The following is a 27983-nucleotide window of genomic DNA, read 5'->3' as shown; positions in this document are numbered from 1 at the left end:
TGAGCATGGTCTCCGGCGCTGCATGCGGGGATGGAATTACTGGATTGCACCGATTACCACCCATCAACATAAATAAATTTAGCGGAGAGGTATGTAATTACCAAAACTTTATAAGTCTTTTTAAAAGCATTATTGATTCAAATGCAAAACTGTCCCCATGCGACAAACTATATTATTTAAAGTGCTTCTTGGAAGGTGAAGCTGCGGGTTTGATTATGCATCTTAGCCTCAAAGCTGAAAATTATACAGTTGCACTGCAACTTTTAGAAGAAAGATTTGACAACAAAAATAAAATCATCAACACTCACATTAACTCACTGCTAGACATGCAAGTTATGACAAGGTGTACGGCTTCTGCATTAAGGGAAATTGTTTCTAAAACAAGACAACATCTGGGAGCTTTACAAAACATGGATGTGCCTACTAACCATTGGGATTTGATAATAATATGCATTTTGCAACGCAAAATTGACCCATACAGCCTGAGATGCTTTCATCTGGAGTTAAAAGAAGAATTGCCTGATTTAAAATCCTTTCTTAAATTTTTAGAACAACGAGCAGCAGCACTTGAGACTGTGGCAAACAGCGGCCAAGGTCATGGGAGTGGTGCAGTGAACAGCAGCCGCGGAGCGAGCCTGGTAGCCATCACAAAAAAACAACGAACACCACCTAGTAACTGCAGGTTCTGTAATGCAAGGTACCACAAACTACATATGTGTGAAAGGTTCAAACTGGCCTCGCTATCTGACCGTGTACAATTTGTAACAACAAATAAGCTGTGTCAACTTTGTTTAAACAAGCATCCTAACAAGTGCAAATTTATTTTTAAATGCTCATTTTGTAAGGAAAAACACAACAGTTTACTACATCAGGATAATCCAGAGAAAGTTATCAAGCAGGTAGCACTTTCCATAAATAAATGTGATGATGTTTTGTTGCCAACTATTAAAGTCAAATTAATTGATAAAAATGGCCACGAATTTTATGTAAAGGCGCTTTGTGACTCTGGTAGTCAACTTTCATTTGTATTGTCTGATTTGACAGATAAAATTAATTGCAATTTAACTGATGAGCATATGTCCATCAGTGGGATTTGTGATGATAAAAATAAAATAAACCAAAAAGCGTCGTTTCAAATTTATTCAATTAATAATAATAGCAAGTTGGATATATCTTGTTGTGTCGTGCCAAAAATAACCTGTGACTTACCACAGTTTAAAATTGATGCAAACAGCATTAATATGCCCTCTCATATTAAATTAGCAGACCCAGACTTTTATAAGTGTGACAAAATAAGCCTACTGTTGGGTTGTGATTTGTTCTTTCAAATCCTATTGCGTGACAAGCTTCCGCTTACTGCTGGATTGTGTTTACATAATACACTCTTCGGCTATGTTGTGGCTGGCAAGGTGTCGGAGAGCAGTGCTTCTTCTTTGTGCAGCAATACAGTAAGTATAAATAATGATGAACAGGTAATTCAATCTAAAAATGAAAATGACAGTTTAGGCAGTTTAGAAATAAATATGCAGAATTTTTGGAAATGTGAACAAGTCTCTGAGATCTACAAGGAAGCTGCTTCAGACCAAGAATTAGCTGAATCGATTTTCACCGAGTCTATGGTGCTAGAGGATGGTATATTTCAGGTGGACTTGCCATTGAAGCAAAATTTAGATCAATTGAAGCTAGGAGATTCACTTTCTCGTGCTATTCAGCGTTTTCATAACCTTGAAAAAAGATTTGCTAAGGATCCTGTTCTCTTTCAAAAGTACAAGGCTTTCATTGAAGAATATTTGTCTTTAGGTCATGCAGAATATGTCGGCATTGAAATATATGATTTAGAGAGTGGTCAAATTTATTTCTTACCCCATCACCCCGTTATGAATGAAAATAGTAGTACAACTAAGCTAAGGGTTGTTTTTGATGGTTCGATGTTCACCAATTTGGGGATTTCATTAAATGATGTTTTATTGAACGGTCCATGCGTTCAAAATGAGTTGTTTAACATTCTAATTTTGTTTAGATTGCACAAGTATGTTTTTGTCACTGACATACAAAAAATGTTTAGACAAGTGAAGCTTAACAAAGCTCATTGTCAATTACAAAATATTTTATGGAGGGATTCGCCTCAAGAAGGCTTGAAATGTATACAATTACAAACCGTAACCTACGGCTTGAAAAGCTCCACATTTTTGGCAACAAGGTGTTTGGTAGAATTGGCTCACAGATATAAGGATTTGTATCCATTAGGGGCATCTATCTTAATAAACAATACATACATTGATGATGCCAATGTAGGTAGCAATGACATTGATTCATTAATTGAGATGAAAAAACAATTGATAGAATTGTTGAAACTTGGAGGGTTTACACTTCATAAGTGGAGTTCAAATGACAAAAAAGTATTAAATGACATTCCTTCAGAATCAAAACAATTTACTGAGATTGATTTGTGTAAAGATGAAAACCAGTGTGTCAAAACATTAGGGGTTTCTTATAATATTCATTCTGATACACTTAAACTCACAAGCCCTCAGCAAGTATAATTGGAAACTTATACAAAGCGCCAAGCATTAAGTTTCATTAGTAAAATGTTTGATCCTTTGGGTCTTGTAGGCCCAATCATTGTGCTTGCAAAGATTATTATGCAGTTAACTTGGTTAGCTAAAGTTTCATGGGATTCTCCTCTCCCTTCTGAATTAAATAAAATGTTTCTAAAGTTTGCTCAAAACTTAAATGATATGAAGCCAATAATAATTAAAAGAAATATTGACACAAGTAATGCACAAGTCATTGAGTTAGTAGGGTTTTCAGACGCCTCAAACAAGGCCTATGGGTGTTGTGTGTATTTAAGAGTGATTGACAAGGAAGGGAACGTTAAAGTCAATTTATTGTGCTCAAAATCAAGGATAAATCCTATTAAACCTTTAAGCACACCTCGCCTCGAACTTAACAGTGCGTTATTGCTAGCCAAATTAGTGAAAAAGATTTATGATCAAATGATCAATGCAGGCTTCAAACTCAAAGTACATTTATATGTGGATTCTCAAATAGTTCTCTCTTGGTTGAATACAGCCCCTGCTAAGCTAGGTGTGTATGTAGCTAATAGGGTGAAGGCAATCTGCGAGCTGACAGAAACTTTTTCATGGTCATATGTCAACACAATGGAAAATCCTGCCGACTGCTTGTCCCGGGGAGTGGATGCCCACTTACTAGTGAATGTTGACCTGTGGTGGCATGGGCCACAGTTCTTACAGAACGCAGATTGGGCTCACAGCTCTGAGAACACTACAATACTTACTGATATCCCTGAAATGAAGGTCTGCAATGTAGTTACTACTCCTAGTAATGAAACTTTCAAATTTTTGTCTAAGTATTCAGACATAAACAAAATGAAACGAGTTCTCGCGTTCATATATAGATTTATTAACAATTGTAAAGTAAAAAAAGAGAAAAGGGAATCTGGATATTTGACATGCAAGGAATTGAACTTTGCCTTAAATATGATAATTAAACATGATCAAAATGAGCACTTTGCTGATGAAATTAGAGATTTGTTGTCTAATAAACCCATAAAGTCCAACTTAAAATCGTTGAATCCTTTCATAGATGGAATGGGAATTCTTCGCGTTGGGGGTAGGTTGCAGAATACTGCCATTCCATATCAGCAAAGGCACCCAGCTATTTTGCCAAAAAAGTCTGTGATAACACATTTGATAATTCACAATGAGCACAGATGTTTATTGCACGCTAGTCAGAAGTTATTACTTGCTAGTTTACACCAAAGGTACTATTTAATAAACGGTATTAGAGAAATTAAACATGTTATTTACAAGTGTGTGACTTGCTTCAAGCTTAAAGCCAAGGCATCTCATCAATTGATGGGCTCCCTTCCCTCAGATAGAGTGAACCCCAGTAGGCCATTTGAAAAAGTAGGGATTGATTTTGGAGGTCCATTTTCCATTAAATTGCAGAGAGTTAGAAAACCTCTAATACTGAAGGCATACATAGTACTATTTGTTTGTTTTATAACAAAGGCCATACATATTGAACTGGTGTCAAACATGACAACAGAATGCTTTTTGCAATGTTTAAAAAGATTTATTTCACGCCGAAACAAACCCTCTGTAATCTATTGTGACAATGGTTCAACCTTCAAAGGTGCAAAGAACCAACTTAAGGAGCTTCACTCATTGCACTCTAATAAAAAACACCAAGATCAAGTAGGTCATTATGCCTCTAATCTAGGCATTCAGTTCAGCTTTATACCCAGCTACTCACCTGTATTCGGAGGGCTATGGGAAGCAGGAATAAAAAGTGCAAAATACCATTTGAAGAGGGTTGTAGGTCAGCAAATTTTAACATATGAAGAATTAAACTCAGTTATAATTCAAATAGAGGGCATTTTAAATTCTAGGCCAATACTGTCTTTACCATTAGTGGATTCTAATGACATGTCCTACTTAACTCCAGCACACTTTTTGACTGGAACCAGTTTAACATCTTATCCTGAACCTGATCTTACAGATGTTCCCATCAGTCGCTTGTCATTTTGGAGACAGTGTACACAAATGATTCAAAGTTTTTGGAAGACTTGGTCAAAGCAATATTTGACACAGCTTCAGAGCAGGCCAAAGTGGCACCATGATGTTCCTAATATCAAAAAAGATAGCTTGGTCATTTTAAAGTCTATACCGTTGGTCTGGCCAATGGCACGAGTTGAACAGGTGTTTCCAGGGTCAGATAGCAAGGTCAGGGCTTTAACAGTCAGAACCAGTAAGGGTACTGTCATACGAACTAGTGTGACAAAAGTTTGTGTCCTACCTATAAATTAATAGGTTTGTGGTGGTTGCCATGCTGGATTTGTGGTGCTGGTCATACTCCCAGGTGTATGTACAAGGCTATGCCTTCCTATTTGTGCTACATACATAATTGTTACTTTAATTTTTTTGTACCTATTGTTTTATTGTGCAACAAGTATTATTATTAAGCATAAATTAATATTTAGTTACTGATTGTAATTGCTGAACATTTATTGTTAACTAATTCTTTAGATGGCTTAGTAATCTTGTTATAATTGAATATATTTTTTGTGTTCCTGCTGCAGCCAGTGGTAATATACTGATCCCAAGAGAATTTCTCGTAGGGCTGGTCTGCACAGAGATATACGGTTTAAAAACCTGTTATGTTTATATAAAGTAGGTAATAAATAATACCTAATATGTGGTACCTATTGTGTTTCTTATTCAGTGGTTACTAAATACTGAATGTTTTCTCAATTTGCTTTTTAATAGCATTTATTATTTTCTAAGCTAAATAAGGATATATGTGCTTAATTTGTATTCCTTAAATTTTGTTTTTAATTACTTAAATCACAAGATGTGAATTTAACTTTATTTCTCACTAAAATTAGTGATAATTTTATGTTAAAGTTATACTTTCCATTCATGTAAATATCACAGGAGTAAAGTGATAATTGTTCTCTTAACTTCATTTTAATGTGAGATTATTCTTATAATATAATGACTAGATAGCTTAGTATTTGACTTAGTTCACTTATATAAAGTTTTTAAATACTTACTTACTGCCAATCTTGGTACCTATGATGTTGTTATGCATTGCACATGTGATAAGTAGGGGTTTGATACAAAATTTGTAAGTTTATATACCTGTGTATAACTTCATGGTTTCAAGTTGATAGTATAAAAAGCAAAATAAGGTTTGTAATTAAGATTTAATTAATTCAAGGTTTCAAAAAATAAAATAAGAAGTATGGTCGTATAACTTATAATTCATTTAAATAATTTGTTTTGTATAACAGTAAATTTGACTTTTTTGCTGTCCCCAATTTATGTATGGGACATACCTCCCGACACGCAGCCTACCGCTACACTTTTTGAAAAAAAAAATAAAAAAAATGCAATAACAATCACTCAAATTCAAATTCAAATTCAAAAATATCTTTATTCAGTAGGTAGCATAGTTACACTTTGAATCGTCAATTTTTACATAACGTCTCATCCGCCTAAAACTACTGTAGCTTCTCACAACCTGTTGTATGGGACATACCTAATAGTCTACCATTTATGGTCAGTCACATCTCTAGCGCGAGCAAGCCAACGCGTCTCAATGTTTGGATCTTGTAATTAAATTAATATCCTAAGTAATACAGTTCATTCAATTGTTTGTGTGGGGTTTTATTGAAATTACCAGCGCTCCCTACACCTATATAGCCGGGGAAAAGAAGCTCCAAGAAAAACTACTATACCTATTGCATTATAAGCTTTCATTGGTAGTAAGGCTTTCATAAGTGTCAGCATAGTAAGGTCAGATCAAATTTTTAGCATGTCTCTTTCACTCTACTATTCTTCTTCTTTGTTCTTCAGGTTGAAATGTCTGGTTGGTTGTCGCTTAGGTAAAAAACCAAACTCAGTCAAATCTTAAGCTTCCGCGGCACAGCAACCGCGCCGCGCGCGTCACGAATTATATCGAGGACTTCTTCTAATAGACGCAGCGAAGGCTATCTTCGCAGATAAATGTCGCACGGGTGTTGGTCGAAGCCGCTGTTAGTAGTTGCTGTGCTGCGGGAGCTGGATAGGTTAGCTGCATTGCCTTATACAGATAATAAACAACAATTATCTTATCTAGATTATATTTTATACAGACATAGATCAACATGTGCTTGCGGACAAAAGATACAAAACAAATCAGCACCACTTGTTGGTAAAATGATTATTACGTTTAACTTGTGCATAGTATTTAATTAATTCACAACAATAGTCAATTAAACAAAGAATCAAGCATCACGTGACGATAACGATAACCTGTGGAGTGTTACGACATATATGCATAATGTCGGCTGTGTTTATGTTCGTAGACGTACCTTACGCTTGGATAGGCAGAGGTAGCTAATCAGATTGCGACGACAAATACTTCTGAAGCCGAAGTGTACAGTCGCGGTACATCGCACGCGAATTGGGCTGGCTCATTTTATCGAGTCCCGAACGACACGAAAGCTGCATCTGATGCTGTCTATTTAGAGAATTCATATTTTGATTATGGCATCGCACAATGACGTGCGTCATTATTATTTTATGTTTTAGGACTCGGGGATATATTATTATGACAGTTTATTAACTTGGGCTGGGAAATAGAAGAGATCAAATAGAAGAAAGAGGTCGGAAATACCGTAACGCGCAGTTTCATGCGCATGGATGAGAACCAGTGTCGCCGGTTCAACCCCACTCTTTCACTACTACTCCTGTAAACAGATAACTATGATAGCTCTACTGCTTCTCAAAAGTTATAGCTACTTTACCGGTAACGTTTTTATGTAATTGACTGCAATTTTATCATTACTTTTTGTAAGATAATGCATACAAAATTATTTTATTGATAAATAGCCGATCATTTTTTTTTTCATTATCATCATTAGGTTTTTGGCTTTCCTGTGATGAGGAGGGATCTCCTTGCACGATAGTCGGTATTTGATTTTTTGCTTTACAAGTTATAATGCACAAGACATTCTTTGGAAAACCTTGCGTCGTAAAGTTTGCGGACGAATGGAGTGCAAATTAGAAGTATGAAGTATTTGCTCATACTTGTATGGCGCGCGTTTTGCACTCGCTTGGCCCTTCCAACATCTTTCTTCTATTCCGAGATGGTGACTCACATTGATACAATTTTCCAGTCTAAATTATAAAGTTTTACTGCTATGATCTGCCAAGAAGAATGGGGTAAAAGTTGTAGTGTAGGCTAATGTAACTTATACGTAGTAACTTAACTAGACTGTTAGGGTATCACATGAAATGGGTTGAGAATATACTGCTAGATGTCGCTTAGACAAACTTCATAGCTGACCGTCTTTGTCCTATATCCGCGTGGAGTAATAAGCCCACTAAGTAAGTAACTCCATCTATTCTCTATCTCCTGGAAGTTCATCTGAGTACTTCTCTGAAAATAGTTGCTCTACATCCGTCTTTGGGTTTTGATCTATTAGTGAGAATGTGACTGAGTGAATGATAGGTGAGTTGAGATAATTGTGTGAAAAGTAGACTGGAAACGTGACTATAGGGTGTATTACACCTACCTGTCCGACAGGCTAGATGCCAACTCGATCGACATCGTGGTGTCCATGGTTACAACCCGCCGATTTGCTATTAGACTACACGATCTGATCGGGAAACGAGAGTTGGAGGGGAGTAACCGTAGCAACCACCATGCCTTGACGCATCTAGCCGACAGGCTTATTTTAGAGAGTATAGAGTAGATGCAGATGATAGTATTTGTCTATTCAAATGACAGGTTGAGTAAAGGAGTGTGAGTGAGTCAGAGAGTGATAGAAGGAGTGAGAAGAAAGGAGAGGGGAGTGATCAGACAATAGAGGATTTGTTGACATGTGAATTGTGTTCGGAGTAAAAATAAAAGAAGTGAATCGTCATAAATTGTCTAATTTAACTCAATCGAACACGATACTAATGAGTCTATTTTTATCCAAATGGACGTAGCGGTTTAGGCGTGAAAAGGTAACAGAAGGACAGTGTTACAAAGTACCATGGACTATAATTAGGATGCTGTCTTAAAGATCGCTTCGTCTTTCATTCTTCCACTCTTACCCGCAACCTCCGTTCATCCCACAATCTGTCTCTAAATATTCCTTCCCATTCCTCAATTTTCTACTCCAAGTCTTTCACGGTGCATGCTGTCCGTTTGTGGAATTCTCTGCCTGAAAGCATTAGGAGAGCTTCGTCATTGGAGTCCTAAAGGGCAAGTCAGGCGCATTTCCTTACCTCTATTTCCTCTTCATCTTCATAATCCATCTACTCCTTTTCTTCCATAGTATATGTAGTAGTTTAAGTAGTGATATTTATTTATTATAAAAATTATAATTATGTGTATTATTATTATGTAGTTTATGTAGTCGAAAGTGTATTATATTTATTTTTATACGTACAAGTATTTCCATGCTGCACTATCCCGCTATATTACATAATATTCAATATCTCCTATACTTAAAGGTTGCCTGGAAGAGATTGCTACTTAGCAATAAGGCCGCCTATTGTACTCATTTTCTTTCTCTTTTGTTTTGTATTTTGTTTTTTCCTGTTTGTGCAATAGAGTATTTGTTATGTTATGTTATAATGGGCTGTCAGACACGACACAACACTATGTTTTCTTCGACAACCATTGTACGTGGACGTAAATCGGGTGGAAAATGCGACCTATCCATTTGTGTCAGGTCACTGGCAGAGGTACAAGCGGTCACGATTGGCTGCTCCCGTTGTACACGTGTAATTAGGCCACAACACCTGCACTCGTGGACACTATAATTTTGATTCTCTAAAGCCTTTTTACTTATATAATAAAGTACACTTATAGCTTCATAAAATAGGGAATTATTGCTTGTAGAATTTTAAGACTGCCAAGTGTACATAAACACACGTATCTTATTGTGTTTGTTTGATTGTTTCTGATGCAATAAATAAATAATATTTTTACAGCTCCACCATGAAAGGGTGCTTATATTTTTTGTCTCTGTCACAGTCGTTTTTCGTAATCATTTCCAACTTGGTTAAGGCCACAAGTTTATTTTTAAATCCCTCACTATATTCAATAGTCTATTTAGGTCACGGAATAGAAGAAAGAAGCTGGAAAGGCCCTAACGCGCATTTTGTACGAGAACTGCTGTCGCCGGTTCAACCCCGCTCTCTAATACTACTGCTCCTACAAACAGATACTTTAGCTATACTGCTTCTCAAATTCCATAGCCACTTTACCGGCAATCTATATTTTATGTAATAGGCACATTAGTTTTCGTAAGAAATTGTATACAAATATTTTTTTGATAAATAGGCGATCATACTATTAAGGTTTTTAGCGTTCCTGTGATAAGGAGGAATCTTCTTCCATGATAGTCGATATTTAGGACTCAAACGAACTTACCTGTTAGGTGATGTTTGATTCCAAGTATGCGAGGGTGTCAACCGAAGACGATTACATTATTTATTTGCAGCAATACATGAGCAGTGATGAAGATGGTACATGCTCATGTACTGCTGCAAGTAAATATGTAATCGTCTTCGGTTGACACCTGAAGTATAATTGACATAGCCCTGCAGATTATAATGTATAAGACGACCTTTTTAAAAAACATGAATTATATCTTTGCCCTCTTGTTGAATAAATTACTAGTTAAGTATTGTCTGTCTTTATGTACTTTATTTGTTTTCTTTTCATTCTACGTTGGCATTTAAGTATTGCGTGGTCGGGTAATAGCCAACACAACATATAGGCACGTTAGATTTCTTCGAAGGCCCACGATAATATTTTAATCTTTAGAACTTGTAACCTATATTTGCTTTTAATACATAAAATAATCTGTAACAACCTAGTGTTTTTCTTAGCAATCAGAGTAATACCTACAGGTAGATCCTCCACACTGTACACAACATAACACCCTAGTACATACCTACCTTTTTTTAAAGTTGGGAAATGCGTTACGCATACCACACCGCCCGAAGGGACGAGGTTACGTGGGACTCCCCGGGTGGTTGGGGCTCCATAGCGTATGCCCCCGATTTCGATTACCCCCGTAGCCTATGCCCCCGATTTATATGAAGTTAGATATCAATGCATCCAGTATATCCACTAAAACCCATCGGTGTTCCTGCGTGGTACCAATTGGTAGGACACGAGTGCACGTAAGCATTCGTCCGTGAGGACAGTACTTACTTAGTGAAGTCTGAATCATTCTATGCCCCACATGAGAACATCAACAACATCAGAACATATACTCAAACTCAATTTTTTTCGTCGACATCTCATCCTAAAACTACTGCAGCTTTTCAACCTGTATAGCCGAGGAAAAGTCTTCTTCTTCTAATCCTTTAATCCTCTGTTGGGATATACGGCTCGAATAGCAGATTTCTACTCCTCGCGATCTTTTGCAGCCTCTGTAGTTTGTTCCCATGAAATTCCTGTCAACCAAGCGTCGCCAGGTCTTTTTGGGCCGCCCACTTTTGCTTTTGCAAGGAAAAGTAGCTGTAATAAAAACCTCGACAAATGGCATCAGACTTTCTTAAAAGAATTCAGTAATAGGTTTGACAGGGCCGAAGATAAATATGCTAATCTAGAAATAGGAGTCAGTCTTCTTCTTCGTCGTTCCCTCACTGCTGAGGATCGCGACCACAGGTTATGGTTTTCCACTCGGTACGGCTATATGCTGCGTGGACCGCCCTCTGTATGCTGCCGCCCACCGTCTTCTTCACGATGTCAGACCACCTCGTAGGCGCCCTTCCTCGCGCACGTTTGCCGTTCATTTGCCCAACGATGATCTGCTTCTCCAGACTGTACTTCGGACACCGCATAATATGAGAGAGAGAGTAATAATAAGAGTGATAATATGGGAGTCAGTCTAAGATGGTCAAAAATCAATCTCATTTTACTTTTTGACTTGTTTTCGGATTTTATTTATGAATTAAGTAACAATGAGTACGACGTTTGACCGCTTTTATTTAAGACGTCACAGGACAGTGTTTCCATACTAAATCCAAAGAAAACTTTCATTTTGACGTTTCGTAAAAAGTATCTCATTTGACTAGGTTGTCAAGTAGCCTATTGGATTGCGTAATATTGATTCCCAAATCATACACTCTCCATGCAAAACAGAATAGATGAAGTCACTTGTACTTAAATATAAGTTACATAACAGGTTCTAATTCGGCGAAATGTTGTAGCATCGTTTGAACACAAATTCGTTAGTTGGACAAAAACTCAAGGTCGCGGAACCAGTTTGGCTTTTTAAACCACTTTTTTTAATCTGCGCTTATGGTATTTCGTTATATATTGATTACTAATACTATCACTCTGAATTTGATTTAAATAAATTGAACTAGAAATACTGGTATGTAGAACATAGGATGATACAGTCTACAATAAGAGATTTTCCAGGCTACGTTTCTCAAAAACAATATAGATTTTTCTTCGTTTAACATTCTAATTTCATGGCTAACAGACATGCATCTTTTATCTTGGTTTTCAGGCATAAATGATGACCCTTTTTATTACACCCAGGCACAATTACATCTTCCACCCATTGTTATTCTGATCAAAATAAAGAGAAGCAATATACGTAGGTAACAACATAATTCCAGACATAATGTGATCCAAATATCAAGCAACAATTATTTTTATATATTGCTTCTGCCATTGTCACATTAACTTTTTGGACAAATTGAATGGTATGAGTATAAATCACACCTCTCTGGTTGAATCTTCTTCTTCTTATCGTGAGGTGGTACACCAACCTCATCAACCCTGGTGTCAGGGTTATTATTGAGCCGCCAAAAGCCCCTGGCATGACTCGTGTAACGACTACATACTTACATCAATAAGTAGTAACTGGGACCAACGGCTTAGATAACGTGCCTTCCGAAGCACGGATCATTTTCATCATCAGCCCATTAACATCCCCACTGCTGGGTCTCGGGCCTTCCCTATGGATGGATAGGGAAATCGGTCCTTAAACCATCACGCGGGCCCAGTGTGGATTGATGGTTATTAACGATTGCTAATGCAGCCGGGACTAACGGCTTAACGTGCCTTCCGAAGTACTGAGGAGCTCGAGATGAAAACTTTTTTTTTGTGGTCACCCATCCTATGACCGGCCTTTGCGAAAGTTGCTTAACTTCAACAATCGCAGACCGAGCGCGTTTACCGCTGCGCCACCGAGCTCCTCCACGGATCATCTTACTTTCGAACAATCAGGTGATCAGCGTCCCTCTAAGAAAGGCTGCCTCTAAGAAATAACGAGTTACCAGAGTCCAGTAAGTATGTCGACGACAAGTCGTTCGTTATAATAACAATTCACGCATGTGCATTTTATGCCCACATAACCAAGTTCTGTAACCAATTGTGAGCGATACAAAATCTAGAAAAACGGGGTTACCCCATTATGGACGCAGGTGCTGAAATAAACCGACGCGAAGTCCCGCGTTTAACTAAGGACATCCATAGATATATGGGACTTGCTGAATTGCCTTCCTATTCCGTTATCAACTTTCTCTACGATAACAATTTGTAGTTAGTGTTAGAGTGACTTATTGTAGATATGCCGCAAATTAACTACTTGGCCGGACAAATGGGGAGCGTGTGTTAAGATTTATTTCGTTTACACAACTTCTCCGTCTGAGCTGTCATCCAGCTTTTTTTTGACGGGACATCATAGATTTGGCGCATTAACTACTTGGCCGGAAAAATGGGGAGCCTTAACACTACATTTAAGACAACAGGCCTGAGGGTAACTAGTTGGGCGCGAACCTCGACTCAGGGCGCCGTCTGAGAGGATAATATTTGAAAGAATTAATCGACCCTTGCCTGTGGCGGCTCAATAATAACCCTGACACCAGGGTTGATGAGGGTGGTAATCCGTCTCATAACCCACACGATAAGATCGACCCTAGAGGGTCGATAGTGAAAAGCGCTCAGCGACAGATGGTACGTATCAAGTTGAATATTTTTAATATTAATAAAACCAATGTAATGTGCATTTAAATTTGATTCTTACCGTTTTGACGATCTGGTGAAGGTCGCGGGAAGCCGCTGGATGCGGGTAGCGAAGGACCCGATCGTGGCCTATGCCCAGCAGTGGGCGTCGTACGGCTGATGATGATAATGATATTGTCTATTATTTTGCGTTAGCTTGATATATAATTTTTGCATGCCAAATTGCGGCAAAACATGAGATTCCCACATTTATTGTAACACCTTTATTATACCATGTTTTATGAGCAAATAAATAATATTGAATTTTTTTTAATTGTAGTTCTTTTCAGTCGGCATTATCCTCATAAGGTATATCATATCTAGACATAATAGTCAAATGGTTTTACATTTGAAAAGGCATCGGGGGCTTACAGCTTTACAATAGAAAATAACGATAGAGGTTTCTAGACTTAAAGTTACCAGCTTTGAAACGGAATAAGTCCATATAATCGATTAATAACATTTATCGTAACTGATTTACAGCTGACCCATTTTAGAAAAACGTATAACTAAGTTTTGCTTGCAAGAAATTGCGCGAAGATAAAATGTTACTGGTACGAATTGAAAGAAAGAAAGAAAGAAAGAAAGAAAGAAAGAACGAAAGAAAGAAGGAAAGAACGAAAGAAAGAAAGAACGAAAGAAAGAAAGAACGAAAGAAAGAAAGAAAGTATTTGTTGCTTCTATGCTTAATGATAATTACATAACATAAACAACTTATCCCACCCACTGCTGGGCACACAGGCCTTCCCTCATGGTCCACTCCGTGTTCCAGTGGTTGAGCGTTGGGCTCACGATCCGGAGGCACGGGTTCGAAGCCCGATGGGGGCATATCACAAAAATCCATTTGTGATCCCCAGTTTGGTTAGGACATTACAGGCTGATCACCTGATTGTCCGATAGTAAGATGATCCGTGTTTTGGAAGGCACGTTAAGCCGTTGGTCCCGGTTACAACTTACTGATGTAAGTAAGTAGTCGTTACATGAGCCGTGTCAGGGGCCTTTGGCGGTTTAATAGTAACCCTGACACCAGGGTTGATGAGGTTTGTATACCATCTTATAACCCACACGATAAGAAGAACGCCTTCACCCATGTGATGAACCAGCCAACGAATTCATTGAACCTGCTCATCCTCATAAGAAACATCGTACCAATTCATGAAGGCTGCATTTTTTTTATTTTTAAATAACCGAGCTTCACGATGCGCTGCAATGCATGTGACGACGAAGCAAATGACGCCCTGAGCATAGGATAAATGATAATTTTATATACTTGCACAGCAACAGCGTCCGTGGTCTAGTGGTTAGAGCGTTAGGCTCACGATCTGGGGGTCCGGGTTCGATTCCCAATGTCGAAATCACTTTGTGAGACTGTCCTTTGTTTGGTAAGGACTTTACAGGCTTGAATCACCTTATTGTCTGTATAAATAGATTCCGTGCTTCGGGGGGCACGTTAAGCCGTAGGTCGCGGCTATTAGCCGTAAAAATACCTCCACTAACCCGCAGGGGAGCAGCGTGGTGGAGTAAGCTCCATACCCCCTACAGTTGATTGAGGGGAGGCCTGTGCCCAGCTGTGGGACGTATATAGGCTATTTATGTATGTACGTATGTATAATATACTTGCAATTGTCAAAACGTGTCTGTTTGCAAAAAAGCTAAAGCTATATACGCCGTCAGGAGAGTCCCTAACTTTCGTATTTTAAAAACTAGAATCAGAATTAGGTACCTAGGTATATTTCATTCACAAACAGACTCTATGGTTTGGTCGTTAGTGATAGGTTCGTTCGTTCTGGGTTCTGGAGGTTCGAGATCGATTCCCGCTGGGGACATTATTGAAATCAGTCGGCTATCCCCAAGCATTCCTGTCTTCTTAGTAGAATATAATACTAATTTCCTCTAAGATTGTGTTTGACGGTTACGTAGCTGCGCGTTGGCGGGGTGCGCATAATACCGCGCGCACTTCCGCGCGCGCACCAGTGAAAGCCTGCGCAGCGTTCGAGCTATTCCTTTGAGGTAAATATCTAGTCTTATTTTCATACTTAACCTGTTCCCTGTCTAAAGTACGCATAAATATCAAAGAAATTTAGTCCTAGTCACAGAGAAAGCACCTCTCTGGACGTTATTGGTCACATCTTAAAGTTATAGTTTTACTTAAGTGTCTGTTATGTGCAACATTTATTAGTAATAAAATAAGATATAAAATAAAAGTTGGTTAACAATGTCACAATTACTTGAATTCAAAGTTAAAGAAAAACTTTATTATTTTTTCCTAGGTGCATTTATATTATCTGACTACGGGGTAAATCTCTACCTCTTCTATCTCTTGTATTAAGTTGTGACATACCTTGGGCCTTAGCCACCTTACAAACGATTATGATAAAACGACAGTGACAATGATGAAAATATGACAATCGTTGGTGACAGTAATAAAATTATATGACATGGACATACGGTGACATAAGGTGACCATAAGCATAAAAACTGACTGTTTCTCCCATCAGGTGTCGCGACTGTTGAGTGTTCTTAAATTTTGACAGTTCCCTATACTATTTAAGTAAACAAACATATTGTTTTGGTTATATTTTTGCACCATAACCCTTTGCGCAGCGTTTAATACCGTGTTATATTTATTCCTTAAAAAAAAATTAAAAGAAAACTTAGAAACTTATTTTCAATCAAAACTGCTTTTTTCCAACTGATGGCTTCGGGCTTCTTTTTCGTAACTAGTCCTTCATACGGGATATACTCCATGTTGCTCCACATTTTATAACAATTTATCACGAATTTTAGCTGGACAGTATTTTAGAGAACTGTCAAAATTTAGAAACACTCAACAGTGCTGCCTACATTTGAGCTTCTAATTTTTATCCAAATTATTGTCACTGTCGTTTTTCGTAATACTTAGTTTGCAACTTGGCTAACCCCCGTGGTGATTAAACTTAGTGTGTTTCAGTAAAGTTTGAACCTATGTAGAATTTACTGTATTAAGTAGTTTATAATAGTGATATTGGAAAGAAAACTTTTGGTTAACTGCTCACTTTTTTGATATCGAACTTAGTTGGGATAAGTCTGGTACCTACACTCATCTGGGGGGTTAAAATGGCCACATCGAAGCAATTCATCTAAAAAAGCAATATTGCTATTTGACATTTGTTTGCATTGTGCACTTACTTTTATATGTGCAAATGTCAAATTGCAATATTGCTTTCTGAGATGAATTGCTTCGATGTGGCCATTTTACGCCAATGGCAAATTCATTCTGCTGGCGAACTTTTTATGTTCATCATCAAACATCCATCAGCGAATTGTTTACCTATTCTTATTTGTGCGGTTAATAATGTTTGTGTGAATAGTATAAGAATTTCTATTAGGTATAATATCTTTGGACTTAATTTTTGTATATACACCTACTCCTCGCAATGAGCTATGTTTAAGTCTCTCATAATAAAGGGTGAAACTGTTGCCATTAAGGAATCCAAGCCCTGGAAACTACGTGATATCAATTATCTATGATCCAAACGTTTATCATCATCAATATAAGAGCCACGCTCTTATCGGTGCAGCATGCTCCTTTTTAGGGGAAAATAGGGCAGTGGTTTCCCTCTTGCCTTCCGCCCCGCAGTACTCTGTCTGACGCAAGTGGAATGGCGCCAAGAGTAGTCTATTACAAAACCATATTAGGCCTACGCCTCTGAATAGTACTGACAGTTACTGCTGCCCTCTATCAAGTTCCAATGTTACCTCAGATGAAGTCGAATTCAGTGGCTCAGAGAGCCCGAGTCGTGAATCGAACCTGTGACTCTACGATACAAGTCACGCGTTCTCTGAACAGGGTTATTACGGATTTTTACTACATCTACTTGTAAAAATCCGTGTTTATCCGAGGTGCGTTCCTAGTTTGTCAATACGTTGTCGTCATTGTTTGTTTGTGTTTGGATTCAAGTAGGCTAAATATTAATATCATAAGTAAGACCGCCAGGCTAAAATAGGACTGGGCTGGACACGTGTGCCGCATGCATCTGGATCGATGGGCAAAGATCATCACGCACTGGGTACCACAGGACGGACACCGTAGACGTGGTAGACCCCGGAAACGACGGCGCGATGATCTCGACGGTTATCGAAAAGACTGGATAGAGCTCGCACAGAACCGGGATACTTGGAAAGATATGGGGGAGGCCTTTGCTCAGCAGTGGGATTATACAGGCTAATAATAAATAATATAAGTAAGACTTGCACCTATTATACTTTGTGCAGTGTTAATTTGTTAACGTAACTCGACGTAAGATTACGCTTCAGTAACTGTTCGAACCTACATAACGGTAATCATGTTTCCTCAACAAGTACCTACTTCAGTCCCGCGGAATGGCGCACGCTATCTACTTAGACGAGACAAATACCGTAGCGTTTGCTGGCTGCGTAGCCAAGATGTCTAATGTCATTCTTCTTCTATCGTGTGGGTTGTGAGGTGGAGTTCCAACCTCATCAACCCTGGTGTCAGGGTTACTATTGAACCACCAAAGCCCCCTGACATGGCTCATGTAAAGACTACTTACTTACATCAGTAAGTTGTAACCGGGACCAACTGCTTAACGTGCCTTCCGAAGCACGGATCATCTTATTTTCGGACAATCAGGTGATCAGCCTGTATTGTCCTAACCAAACTAGGGACCACAAAGTAATTTTTGTGACTTGTCCCCATCGGGAATCGAACCCGAGACCTCCGAATCGTGAGCCCAGCACCACACCACCACTACACCACAGCACCACTGGACCACAGAGGTCGTTCTCTAATCTAATGTCATTGATCAAAAAAAAAAATATCCAATGTAGGTACGTAGAACTAATCCGAATGTCCTTTGCAAAATTTATTATGAACTATTTGATATGTTTCAGCGATGCGATGAGATGATAACCTATCACCATCGGGACTAGAGTGCATGACTTAAGAAAGACTGCCTAAGGCCTTATAGAGTGACTGTGTATGTAATGATTCTTTTGTTATTACAGCGTACAGTTGATCACGGAGCTTGCTGTGGTCTACTTCGTCGGGACGTCGGTCTTCGGCGGGCGCAGGGTGGTGCGTGCACAGGACGTCAAAGACTATCAGCCGTGGAGACCCGAAGGGCACGCCTTCTACTAACTAACGGTAAGGCTCTTCACATCATCCACTGATTAAGGCTGCGGATATAATTCCGGAACGGTTGCTGGTGACTGTCAATAAATATAAAAATCTTTCTAAATTTCAGATGTGGTTAGCAGCGCTAGTAGTATTGTTAGTGATCTGCTTATTCCTCTATTTGGACACAATCAAGCCAAAAAATTTTCCGCCAGGGCCAAAATGGATCCCCATTTTTGGTTGTGCTATCGAAATCTACAAACTCCGGGAAAAATCTGGATATTTGTACAAAACAGTCAAAGAGTTATCAGATAAATATTGTAAAAATGGTCCGGTACTCGGTATCCGGATTGGAAAAGACAGAATGGCCATGGTTAATACTCTTGAAGCGAACAAAGAAATGCTTTTTAACGAAGATATAGACGGAAGACCTAAAGGTATTTTCTACCAAACAAGAACGTGGGGAATGAGAAGAGGTGTTCTTCTCACAGACGGTGAACTCTGGAAAGAACAGAGACGATTTCTGTTGAAACACCTTAAAGAGTTTGGATTTGGTCGTAGAGGAATGGCAAACATTGCTCAATTAGAAGCCATTCATATGGTGAAAGATGTCATGTCGCAAATAAACTTGAACAATAACGGGTCTGGAAATATCCAGATGCACAATTTCTTCAACACTTACATCTTGAACACTTTATGGACAATGATGGCTGGTCTACGATATGAAGCTTCCGATCCACAAATGCAGGTACTTCAAGCAATGTTATTCGATTTGTTTAAAGCTATTGATATGGTTGGGACAGCTTTTAGTCATTTTCCTATACTAAGCATAATTGCTCCTACTGCTTCGGGCTACAAGGACTTCATGCGGATACATAAGAGAATATGGCGTTTTCTTCGTGAAGAAATAGGTAGGCATAAGGAAAACTTTGACCCTGAGAAAGAAGACAAGGATTTTATGGACGTGTACTTGAGGGTTCTGAAGGAGAACGGAGAAGTGGAATCATACTCGGAGGGTCAGCTAGTGGCGATGTGTATGGACATGTTTATGGCGGGAACTGAAACAACTAGCAAGAGTATGAGTTTCTGCTTCAGTTACATGGTTAGAGAGCAACATGTGCAGAGGAAGGCTCAAGAAGAGATCGATCGTGTTGTAGGAAGAGACCGGATGCCTTGTTTAGACGACCGAGTTAAGTAAGTAACATCATATTTTTTACCCTATTACTGTCCCCCAATTATTTTCAGTTAGGCTTTGTAAGTTGAATGTCTCCACCAGTTTTTATTCGATGTTAACTCGTCCGTTACTCACACAACAAGTAACAGTTGTATAAGTATTTATACATATTTTAGATCTGAATAACCTTACCTGTTACTAATGTTATGTATTAGATGAAGTTGCGAGCCCTACACAAGTCCTTTAGTTACTTACTGGAAAGTCTCGTCAATGAACTTCGTGAGGTAAATTCAAATTTGTAACATAACTTAACAGATACTTTATTGCACACACATGAAATTCAAAATAAAAAAAAAACAAAAGAGAAATAGAAAGAGTACAATAGGCTGCAACACCAGTATCTAAACTAAGTATATACTTACGTGTTTTTTTTTCAGCTTGCCTTATAATGAGGCTGTAGTGTACGAATGTATCCGTCACTTTATGGGACGTACTTTTGGTGTCCCTCATCGGGCTTTGAAAAACACTACGCTTGCTGGGTACTTCATACCAGAGGTGAGATTGTGTACTTTCTACCATTTCTTTATCCACAAAGAGAAAATTAAATCGACAAAACTCTTGTCAACACGGGACAAGCGTGTTAACTTTTACACTACCAGATTCATCAGGAGATGAACAGGAGTCCATACGAAATTCTTTCGATCTTTATATCGTCATTAAGTCGATTATTAAAACGATTTTTCTCTTTGTGTGTTTCCCTAAGCACAGACCAGGTGAGTGCTATAGCTTATTTATAATCATTTTCCTTCCCAGCATTATCCCGTTTTTCACAGGGTCCGCTTACCTAACCTGAAGATTTGACAGATCCGATTTTTTACGTAAGCGACTGCCTGTCTGACCTTCCAACCCGCGAAGGGAAAACCAGCCCAATACTGTTTAGGCCACATACCCCCGAATGCCTTTCTCGGGAATGTGGGTTTCCTTACGATGGTTTCCTTCACCGCTGAGCACGTGATAATCATTTATGATCCAAACATATGCGAACATATACGAATATGAAAGCAAATTCGACAATCATTGGTTTAGACCTTTGCTGGATTCGAACCTGCACCTCAAAGTGAGAGGCAAGCGTTCTACCAACTGGGCTACCACGGCTCTTATTTATAAACAGCAAAAAATATTATATATCGTCTGTGTTATTAAAGTTTAAAAACAGAACACTGCTGCTTATCTACCCGTCTTATATAGTAACATAAGCGACATAATTAGAAGCCCTGTAGAAAACGCGTCTTTAAATTTTTCTTAATGTTTTTTAGGACACAATGGTCGTCAGCAACTTCACCAATATCTTGATGGACGAGAACATGTATCCTGATCCAATGGCTTTCAATCCTGAGCGGTTTCTATCAGATGGGAAGCTCTGTCTACCTGACTACTACTTCCCATTCGGGCTGGCGAGACATCGGTGCATGGGAGAAGTGTTGGCAAAGTGCAATATTTTCGTCTTTACCACTACAATGCTGCAGAGGTTTTCTTTCCTGCCAGTACCTGGAGAGCCACCGTCCTTGGACCACGTCGACGGGGTAACGCCTTCAGCGGCGCCTTTTAAAGCTGTCGTGTTGCGAAGAATGTGAAGTCTAGTCTAGACTTCGAAGTAGGCAATTCCGAATAGATAAGCCATTCACCACATGAAAGTAGATGGAAAAATCTCACAGAGAATGGCTTACATAACTATTCATATCAAAAGAGATTTATTTTTAATGACTTATCATAAGACATAGCACAACATACATAACGATAACAGCCTATATACATCCCACTGCTGGGCACATACTTAACCACCAATTAAAATAAATTAAAAAGTTAATAATAAATATATTATTATATATTGTCAGTGAGTCAGTCAGTCAGTCGGTTTGCAGCTATATATAATATAATATAATATTTACTTATAAGTATAAATCATATGAGACGTATCCAATGCGACATGGCTTAACCACCTATCAGGTTGGTCTAACAGAAAGCTCGGTGAATCGTGGGTATTCACTTCATCTTGCGATAGATGTATCTCTGACTGTTATGTTTTGTGTCACGAATTTTGTTACATTTGTTATGTTTTAGCGTAATATGTTAAATATCGTACCTGTATAAAATTATAATAAATTAAGGAATTTTATCAAGATTGGTTTTATTTAGTTATGCCTTTTCACACAGCTGGATTTTGGGTGAACATTGACCATTACCACACCTCGGACACACCGTACAAAAAATAGATTTCCTATGAACGAGATAAGCCATGAGGCCCATGAGCTCTCCCCCTCACTTCTTAGCGGCTTACGGCCAAACATAAACAGCCTATATACGTCCCACTGCTGGGCACAGGCCTCCCATCAATCAACCGGAGGGGATATGGAGCATACTCCACCACGCTGCTCCACTGCGGGTTGGTGAAGGTGTTTTTACGGCTAATAGCCGGAACCAGCAGCTTAACGTGCCCTCCGAAGCACGGAATCATCCTACTTTTTCAGACAATCAGGTGATATAAGCCTGAAAAGTCCTTACCAAACAAAGGACAGTCTCACAAAGTGATTTCGACCATGTCCCCATCGGGAATCGAACGCGGACCTCCAGATCGTGAGCCTGACGCTCTAACCACTAGACCACGGAGGCTGTTCACGGCCATATAAGACTAAATTAGACCCAGAGGGGATGAGGTCGACATTCGATATGCATATGTGCAGGTCGGAGAGTTACCGTTCTAAACAATAAATAAAAAAAAGACGTGTTATTTTTTTTATTTTATGCCATTGCCAATTCTACATTCCTGAAATAGGTCTGTAGATGCCTATTGGATATTGGATAATAAAAACAAAGCATTCATTATATTTGTTTTATTTTTCGCATTATTATTATTATTTATTATTAATCAAGTAGATTTATTAGTCGTAGTAAGTAAGTAGGTAATTCATGTTTAGTAACAAATCTTTCACGGAACTACATATCCGTGAATCACATTTAATTTTACATTTTAAAAATATTTAACACATATTTTGAAAGTCACATCAAAGTTTCAAGCGGTTATATTATTAACAATTTTTAACCACTTTTAATATAATTGTATGTTAAGTTTACGTTAAAATTAAATTATAGGAAAATATATTAAAGTAAGTATTCAAAAGTTTAACAAATCTTATGTTTCGATGTAAATCATAAAACAACATTTTTGTAAATTATTTAGGTTTACCTTTGGTTTGTAAATAATTTAATTACAATATAAATAGTATAAATAATGGTCAATCATTAAATTAGTATTGTCCACATTATATAAAGTACCTATTAAAAAAAATAGCAATTGGGTAGTTTATCAGATCAAAGATAAATTATGAAATTCTGATTACTAATTAAAACTGTCAAAAAAGTTTTCTTTTTTGTAACTAAAGCTTATACATATAACGAAATACTTAACTTATTTTTTATTTTTTATCAAGAACAACGCAATAATAAGTGCGACATTTTATCACATTGTTCTATGACGTCATAGTGTGCTTTTTATACAAATTCCACAGTAATTTAAATTTCGTGTTTTGACGTTTAGTAAAAAGTAACTGATGTGACTAGTTGGAAACTAGCCTATTAAAATAAAACGCCTTATTTCCTTATTATGTAATATTCATAAAAAATAAAATAAAAAATATTGGACATAGTCAGTCAAACTTTGCACTTATTCTAGAATGAGAATAAAAACTAGAAGCTCAAAATACGTATGTGCTAATAATCATTGCTGGTATTCTTAATTTTTTGTCAATTCCCCATGGTACTATGCATATAGTTCCATTATAATTTTATGTGTGTGTGGTTTACAAACAAACATGATTGTTTTGGGTTTATTTTTATTATACCTCTTTGATAGCGCTCAACTGTAAAAACATAGTGTTTCAGAATTTTCTTCTATTTCCTATTTCCTACAATCATTTATTTCCTTAAGATCTATAAAAAAAGTTCTTAAAAACATACATATTATTCAGTCAAGACCACCTTTTTCAACCGATGGCTGCATTTCTTTTTTGAAAAACATTCTTTGCACACATTTCATAACAATTTACAGTATGGGGAACTGTCAAAAGTTAGGGAAATAAACAGTTTTTATCTTCATTCTAAGTGTTGCAATAGCCATTAAGGTATAAGTACCTACTTGAGTTTTGTAATAAAACGCCATGAAATAGAATTAAAAATTAAATAAATGTACTTATTACCTCAAAAATAAGTGATAATAGACATATTTCTTCTAAAAACTAATCAAATTAAACTATAAAAAGTACTTATTTACATTTAAATCATAATAATAATATTATTAGTTATTATTTTTATATAATTTCTTTTAAGACAACATCTTTGGTCATATTCCGATAAACTTGATAAAGAAATATTTACATAATATGATCAGAATAATATTATATTTTTAAATACTTATAAAAACAGACATTCAAATTATAATATTTAATATTATAATTTTAATAAACGTGATGGCTGTAAAAACTTAAAAATAATTAAGACTTAATAATTAAGATTCAATGTTATGATGAAGATCGTAATACCTATTAAAAAGTTATTATTCAACGAAAATAGTAATTCTTATTATGCTAACTGCTAAATAAATATAATAGAATAGTAATTATCCTTTACTGTTGATAATCTGGTTCAGTGTCTGACAGACTTATAATAAAAATAATAAAAAGATAGACTATCATTATTATAAGTGTTGGCAAAGACGGATCAAGGCATTTAAATAAAATAATAATATATAATTTATTTATACTTGTCTTATTTGCTTTTGTTTAATCTTCAATTTCATTAAATGAATGAATGATTTTAAACCAACATCAGCGGATTCGCATTTACTATTAATATCACTATTTTCAGTTTTTAAATTACACATATATGTATTATTTTTGGTTAAATTACCCCTTAATAAATTTATTATTACGTTAATAATAATTTATTTGTTACTAAAATAATACAAGTATAAAAAGTATTTTTGACACTGGGTGCCAGGAGACATTAAAGGTAACAAAAAAAAAGCAAGGCAAGGCAAGGCTTGTCAAAAAGTAGATGTGGACGTTAGAATTGTTTTTGTTACAACGGATGCCCAAATCATTATTAAGCTGAGCTGATCGTAGTCTCAAAAGCGATTTAAATATTTAATAAATGAACGAATATATGGCTGAAAGCCGACAGTAGATATGGCACTTCGTTATATGTCGTGGTGCCCAGACATCGATATTGCTGCGGGTGACATCTTAGCCTCAATAGTTGTCGTCATCACTACGTAAATATGGCGCTGATTGACAGCGCAGTTCGGAATCACGCTTAGTGTTTTGGTTTCTTCGTCCGCCCCATGAACCGCTCCCAGGGCGTGATGGGGTCTTTCAGTCACCTGGAGTATTTCTCCCACGGCTTTAATTCAATCTGGAAGAACAAGAACACAGGAATTTGTGTATGAGATATAACTACTTATAGGTATGACAGTGCTGTATGAATGTATGTATGTTAACAAAGAACAAATAATATATATGCTTATGTAAAAGGCGGTGAGCGGCAATGGTGCTGATTCCAGCACACACCATCTAATTTTATTTTAAGTTATACATGTCTTATCCGTCGAATAGAAAAGGGATGGACGATTGACGGCTGTTAATTTTAAAATGAATGAGTGACCCGGGCCAATCAAATAGGCATTTCGCTAGTATGCAACGTGTGTTGTCAACTTAAGTGTGTTGTTATAGATTTCTGCCTAAAATTGATTTTTTTTTGTTCAAAACACTTTACAAATTATTTATTTATACAGTTTAAGACGATTATCTAAAAGCCTGAATAAGGCTTATGCGAGAAGCGAATGAAAATTGCTCGCTCGTTACAATAATATCATAACATTACGTTACATCTTTTGAACCCAAGTATAAATTCTTTAAAGTTACGTTTACAGTACGTTTAAAGTACGTTGATGTGTGTTCCATACATTTTATGCTTGTCGATTACCCGTCCCTTTTTTTTCAGCAAGTAAGATAATGACAGGTTTAACTTAAAATAAAATTAGATGGTGTGTACATGAATTAGCACCAATATTATCTTTGTATTGTGCACTACGAGTATATGCAACTGAACTTAGGCTGCATCGTAAATCGATTAAATTCTTACAAAACCGATTCAGTAAGTCAGCTTATATTTACGGGGCCAGGTTCTAATTTAATTATAAGCCTAATAACTTCTTTAATAGTCAACTGACTATCAAAAACTTCTGAAAGTTTCTTCTTATTAAAGATTATTTCTTTAATAGTATTTAATAGAGTTATTCACCTCGCTAAGAATGACCCAGAAATTGCTGTTTTGTTTGACCCTCAAGCGTATGCAAGAGAGAGGTCCGATCTCCTTGTTCAGGGTGCCTTCCGCCAGGCCAAACTCGTCAAACTCCCCCACTTTAGTGTAGTTCTGTCCAACTGGCAGAACTTCGACGACAGTTCCATAGAACTTGTCAGCTGGATGCTCCACGTTACTGCTTCGAAACAGGTACCTTAACAAAAAAGAATGAAGATTTTATAATTGAGATGCACGGTCGCTCTTGACATCCAAAGCTCCAAAAAGAAAATTTAGATAGAGAGGCTGCTTGGATACCAGGAAAATGCCCATATATATTATGCGATTATTTACGGTCTAGAAGATGTTTTGTATTTTATACGTTTTCAAGAGTTCTTACTTCTCTGTATTTCTACTTTCTCCCTTTTACTTCATAGCTGTTAATAAGATAATGACCCACTAGCTAAAGATACCAGAAGAACCATTTTAGCCAAAAATCTTTAATGGATCAATACATACTGCTATTAGGTAGGTGATTCTCTGTTCTGTTCAATGATTTACCTGGCAGACTTTGTCTTCTGCTTCACTCTTTTACAGTAGCATGATTAAAATGACAGCAGAAAAGCGATATAGTACATCGCCTAGCATGAAAGAAACTAGATATATATGTCTCTTTCACACAAACGGTAGACAGCGCAGTGCGAAAGAGATGAGAGATATGTCACTCTTATCATAGTTCATAAAAAGGGATATTTTAATGTTTGAGGGCAAAAAATAAAAACCATTGCGGTTGTTTTTGTTTTTATTTTGCGTAAAAATTTCTACGCGGGAAATCACCTAACACTTCCAATTTTAACACTATACCAAAGGTTTGACTCTACTAATTATATAAGCAATAAGTGAGTAGTTACTTCATGGTGAAATAGACTACCTAATAATAAACTACGGTTTATACCAAAACTGCAAAAAAGGAACGCCTGAGCATTTTCTTTTGACGTGACTTATGGCAGTAGCTACTTGGCCAGACCAATGGGCAACGCGGAAGGCTCTCACCCGCTACAAAATTTAAGACAACAGGCCTGAGGGTGTCTAGCGAATCTCGGCTCAGGGCGTAATTTGAGTGAAATGTGACGAGCATCGGTTGAACCTCGTAAGAACCGGATTTCCAGACACAATAGTTAAACAATGGGATTTAGATTTTAACAGGCATCTGGTTGATTGGTTCTTAGAAGGTTAAGCCTAAAATCGGTGGAAAGGACCAGGACATGCTATGCTTACCTTTTTATAACAGTGGGGTGCTCAAACCAGAATTCAACCACGTCATTTTTCTTAGGTTTGATGCCCCAGAAAAATGTCTCGCCTTCATAGGCTTTCCGGAGCGAATGATCTGCGTGTTCTTTGATATCGGTGAACAAGTTGTCCACTGACGGGTTTTTGTGCGGATAGAATGTTGGGGCCATCAAAATGCCACTAGGATCCTGAAAACAATGGTAAAAAGTATTAATTCCTCGTACCCACAGAGCATACATTTCAACGGCAGATATTCGTATGATCATTTTAGGTTTTTCAACAAAAATACAAAACATTGATCACGCAAAATACACTCTTACGCCTATTTCGTTATTTATGTGTAGTCCTTACAGTTTGAAGTCCTTGCCGGACATCTGTTCTTAAACTTATGTTCATACCACAGTATACTTTTATAATAATAAGTATTTACCTATGGAATTGCCGTATTCTAATACTGGTTAGTTAGCATTTCAATGTCTTGCGTTTTATTGAAAATTGCAAATTTAAATTAAT

The 27983-nt window shown here is 37.3% G+C and overlaps 3 protein-coding genes across 5 annotated transcripts in view; 2 read left to right on the top strand and 1 right to left on the bottom strand.

Annotated features, from left to right (window-relative positions):
* The first annotated feature begins 49 nt into the window (after window positions 1-49).
* Window positions 50-2543, top strand: LOC126380242 (uncharacterized). Its single transcript, XM_050029508.1, has 2 exons — window positions 50-89; window positions 550-2543. Exon 2 carries the CDS (start codon window positions 714-716, stop codon window positions 2541-2543), a length of 1830 nt encoding a protein of 609 aa, XP_049885465.1. The 5' UTR covers window positions 50-89; window positions 550-713.
* A 16242-nt stretch (window positions 2544-18785) lies between these two features.
* On the top strand, window positions 18786-21463 carry LOC126380102 (probable cytochrome P450 303a1). The gene is made up of 3 exons (XM_050029330.1): window positions 18786-19849; window positions 20267-20384; window positions 21146-21463. Exons 1-3 carry the CDS (start codon window positions 18786-18788, stop codon window positions 21461-21463), a joined length of 1500 nt encoding a protein of 499 aa, XP_049885287.1.
* A 1242-nt stretch (window positions 21464-22705) lies between these two features.
* The window catches only part of LOC126380092 (alpha-1,3-mannosyl-glycoprotein 4-beta-N-acetylglucosaminyltransferase A-like), a 76640-nt gene continuing 71362 nt past the window's right edge, over window positions 22706-27983 (bottom strand). For all 3 annotated transcript variants that reach the window (XM_050029315.1, XM_050029316.1, XM_050029317.1), the window contains exons 10-12: window positions 27459-27658; window positions 26184-26397; window positions 22706-25295 (exon numbers count right to left, since the gene is read on the bottom strand). In XM_050029315.1, coding sequence (XP_049885272.1) covers window positions 25260-25295; window positions 26184-26397; window positions 27459-27658 — 450 coding nt within the window. In that variant the 3' untranslated portion in view covers window positions 22706-25259. The remainder of the gene's footprint in view (window positions 25296-26183; window positions 26398-27458; window positions 27659-27983) is intronic.

This window comes from Pectinophora gossypiella, chromosome Z (assembly GCF_024362695.1).
Source record: "Pectinophora gossypiella chromosome Z, ilPecGoss1.1, whole genome shotgun sequence".
Lineage (NCBI taxonomy): Eukaryota > Metazoa > Arthropoda > Insecta > Lepidoptera > Gelechiidae > Pectinophora > Pectinophora gossypiella.
This window is presented reverse-complemented; position numbering and strand designations above follow the sequence as displayed.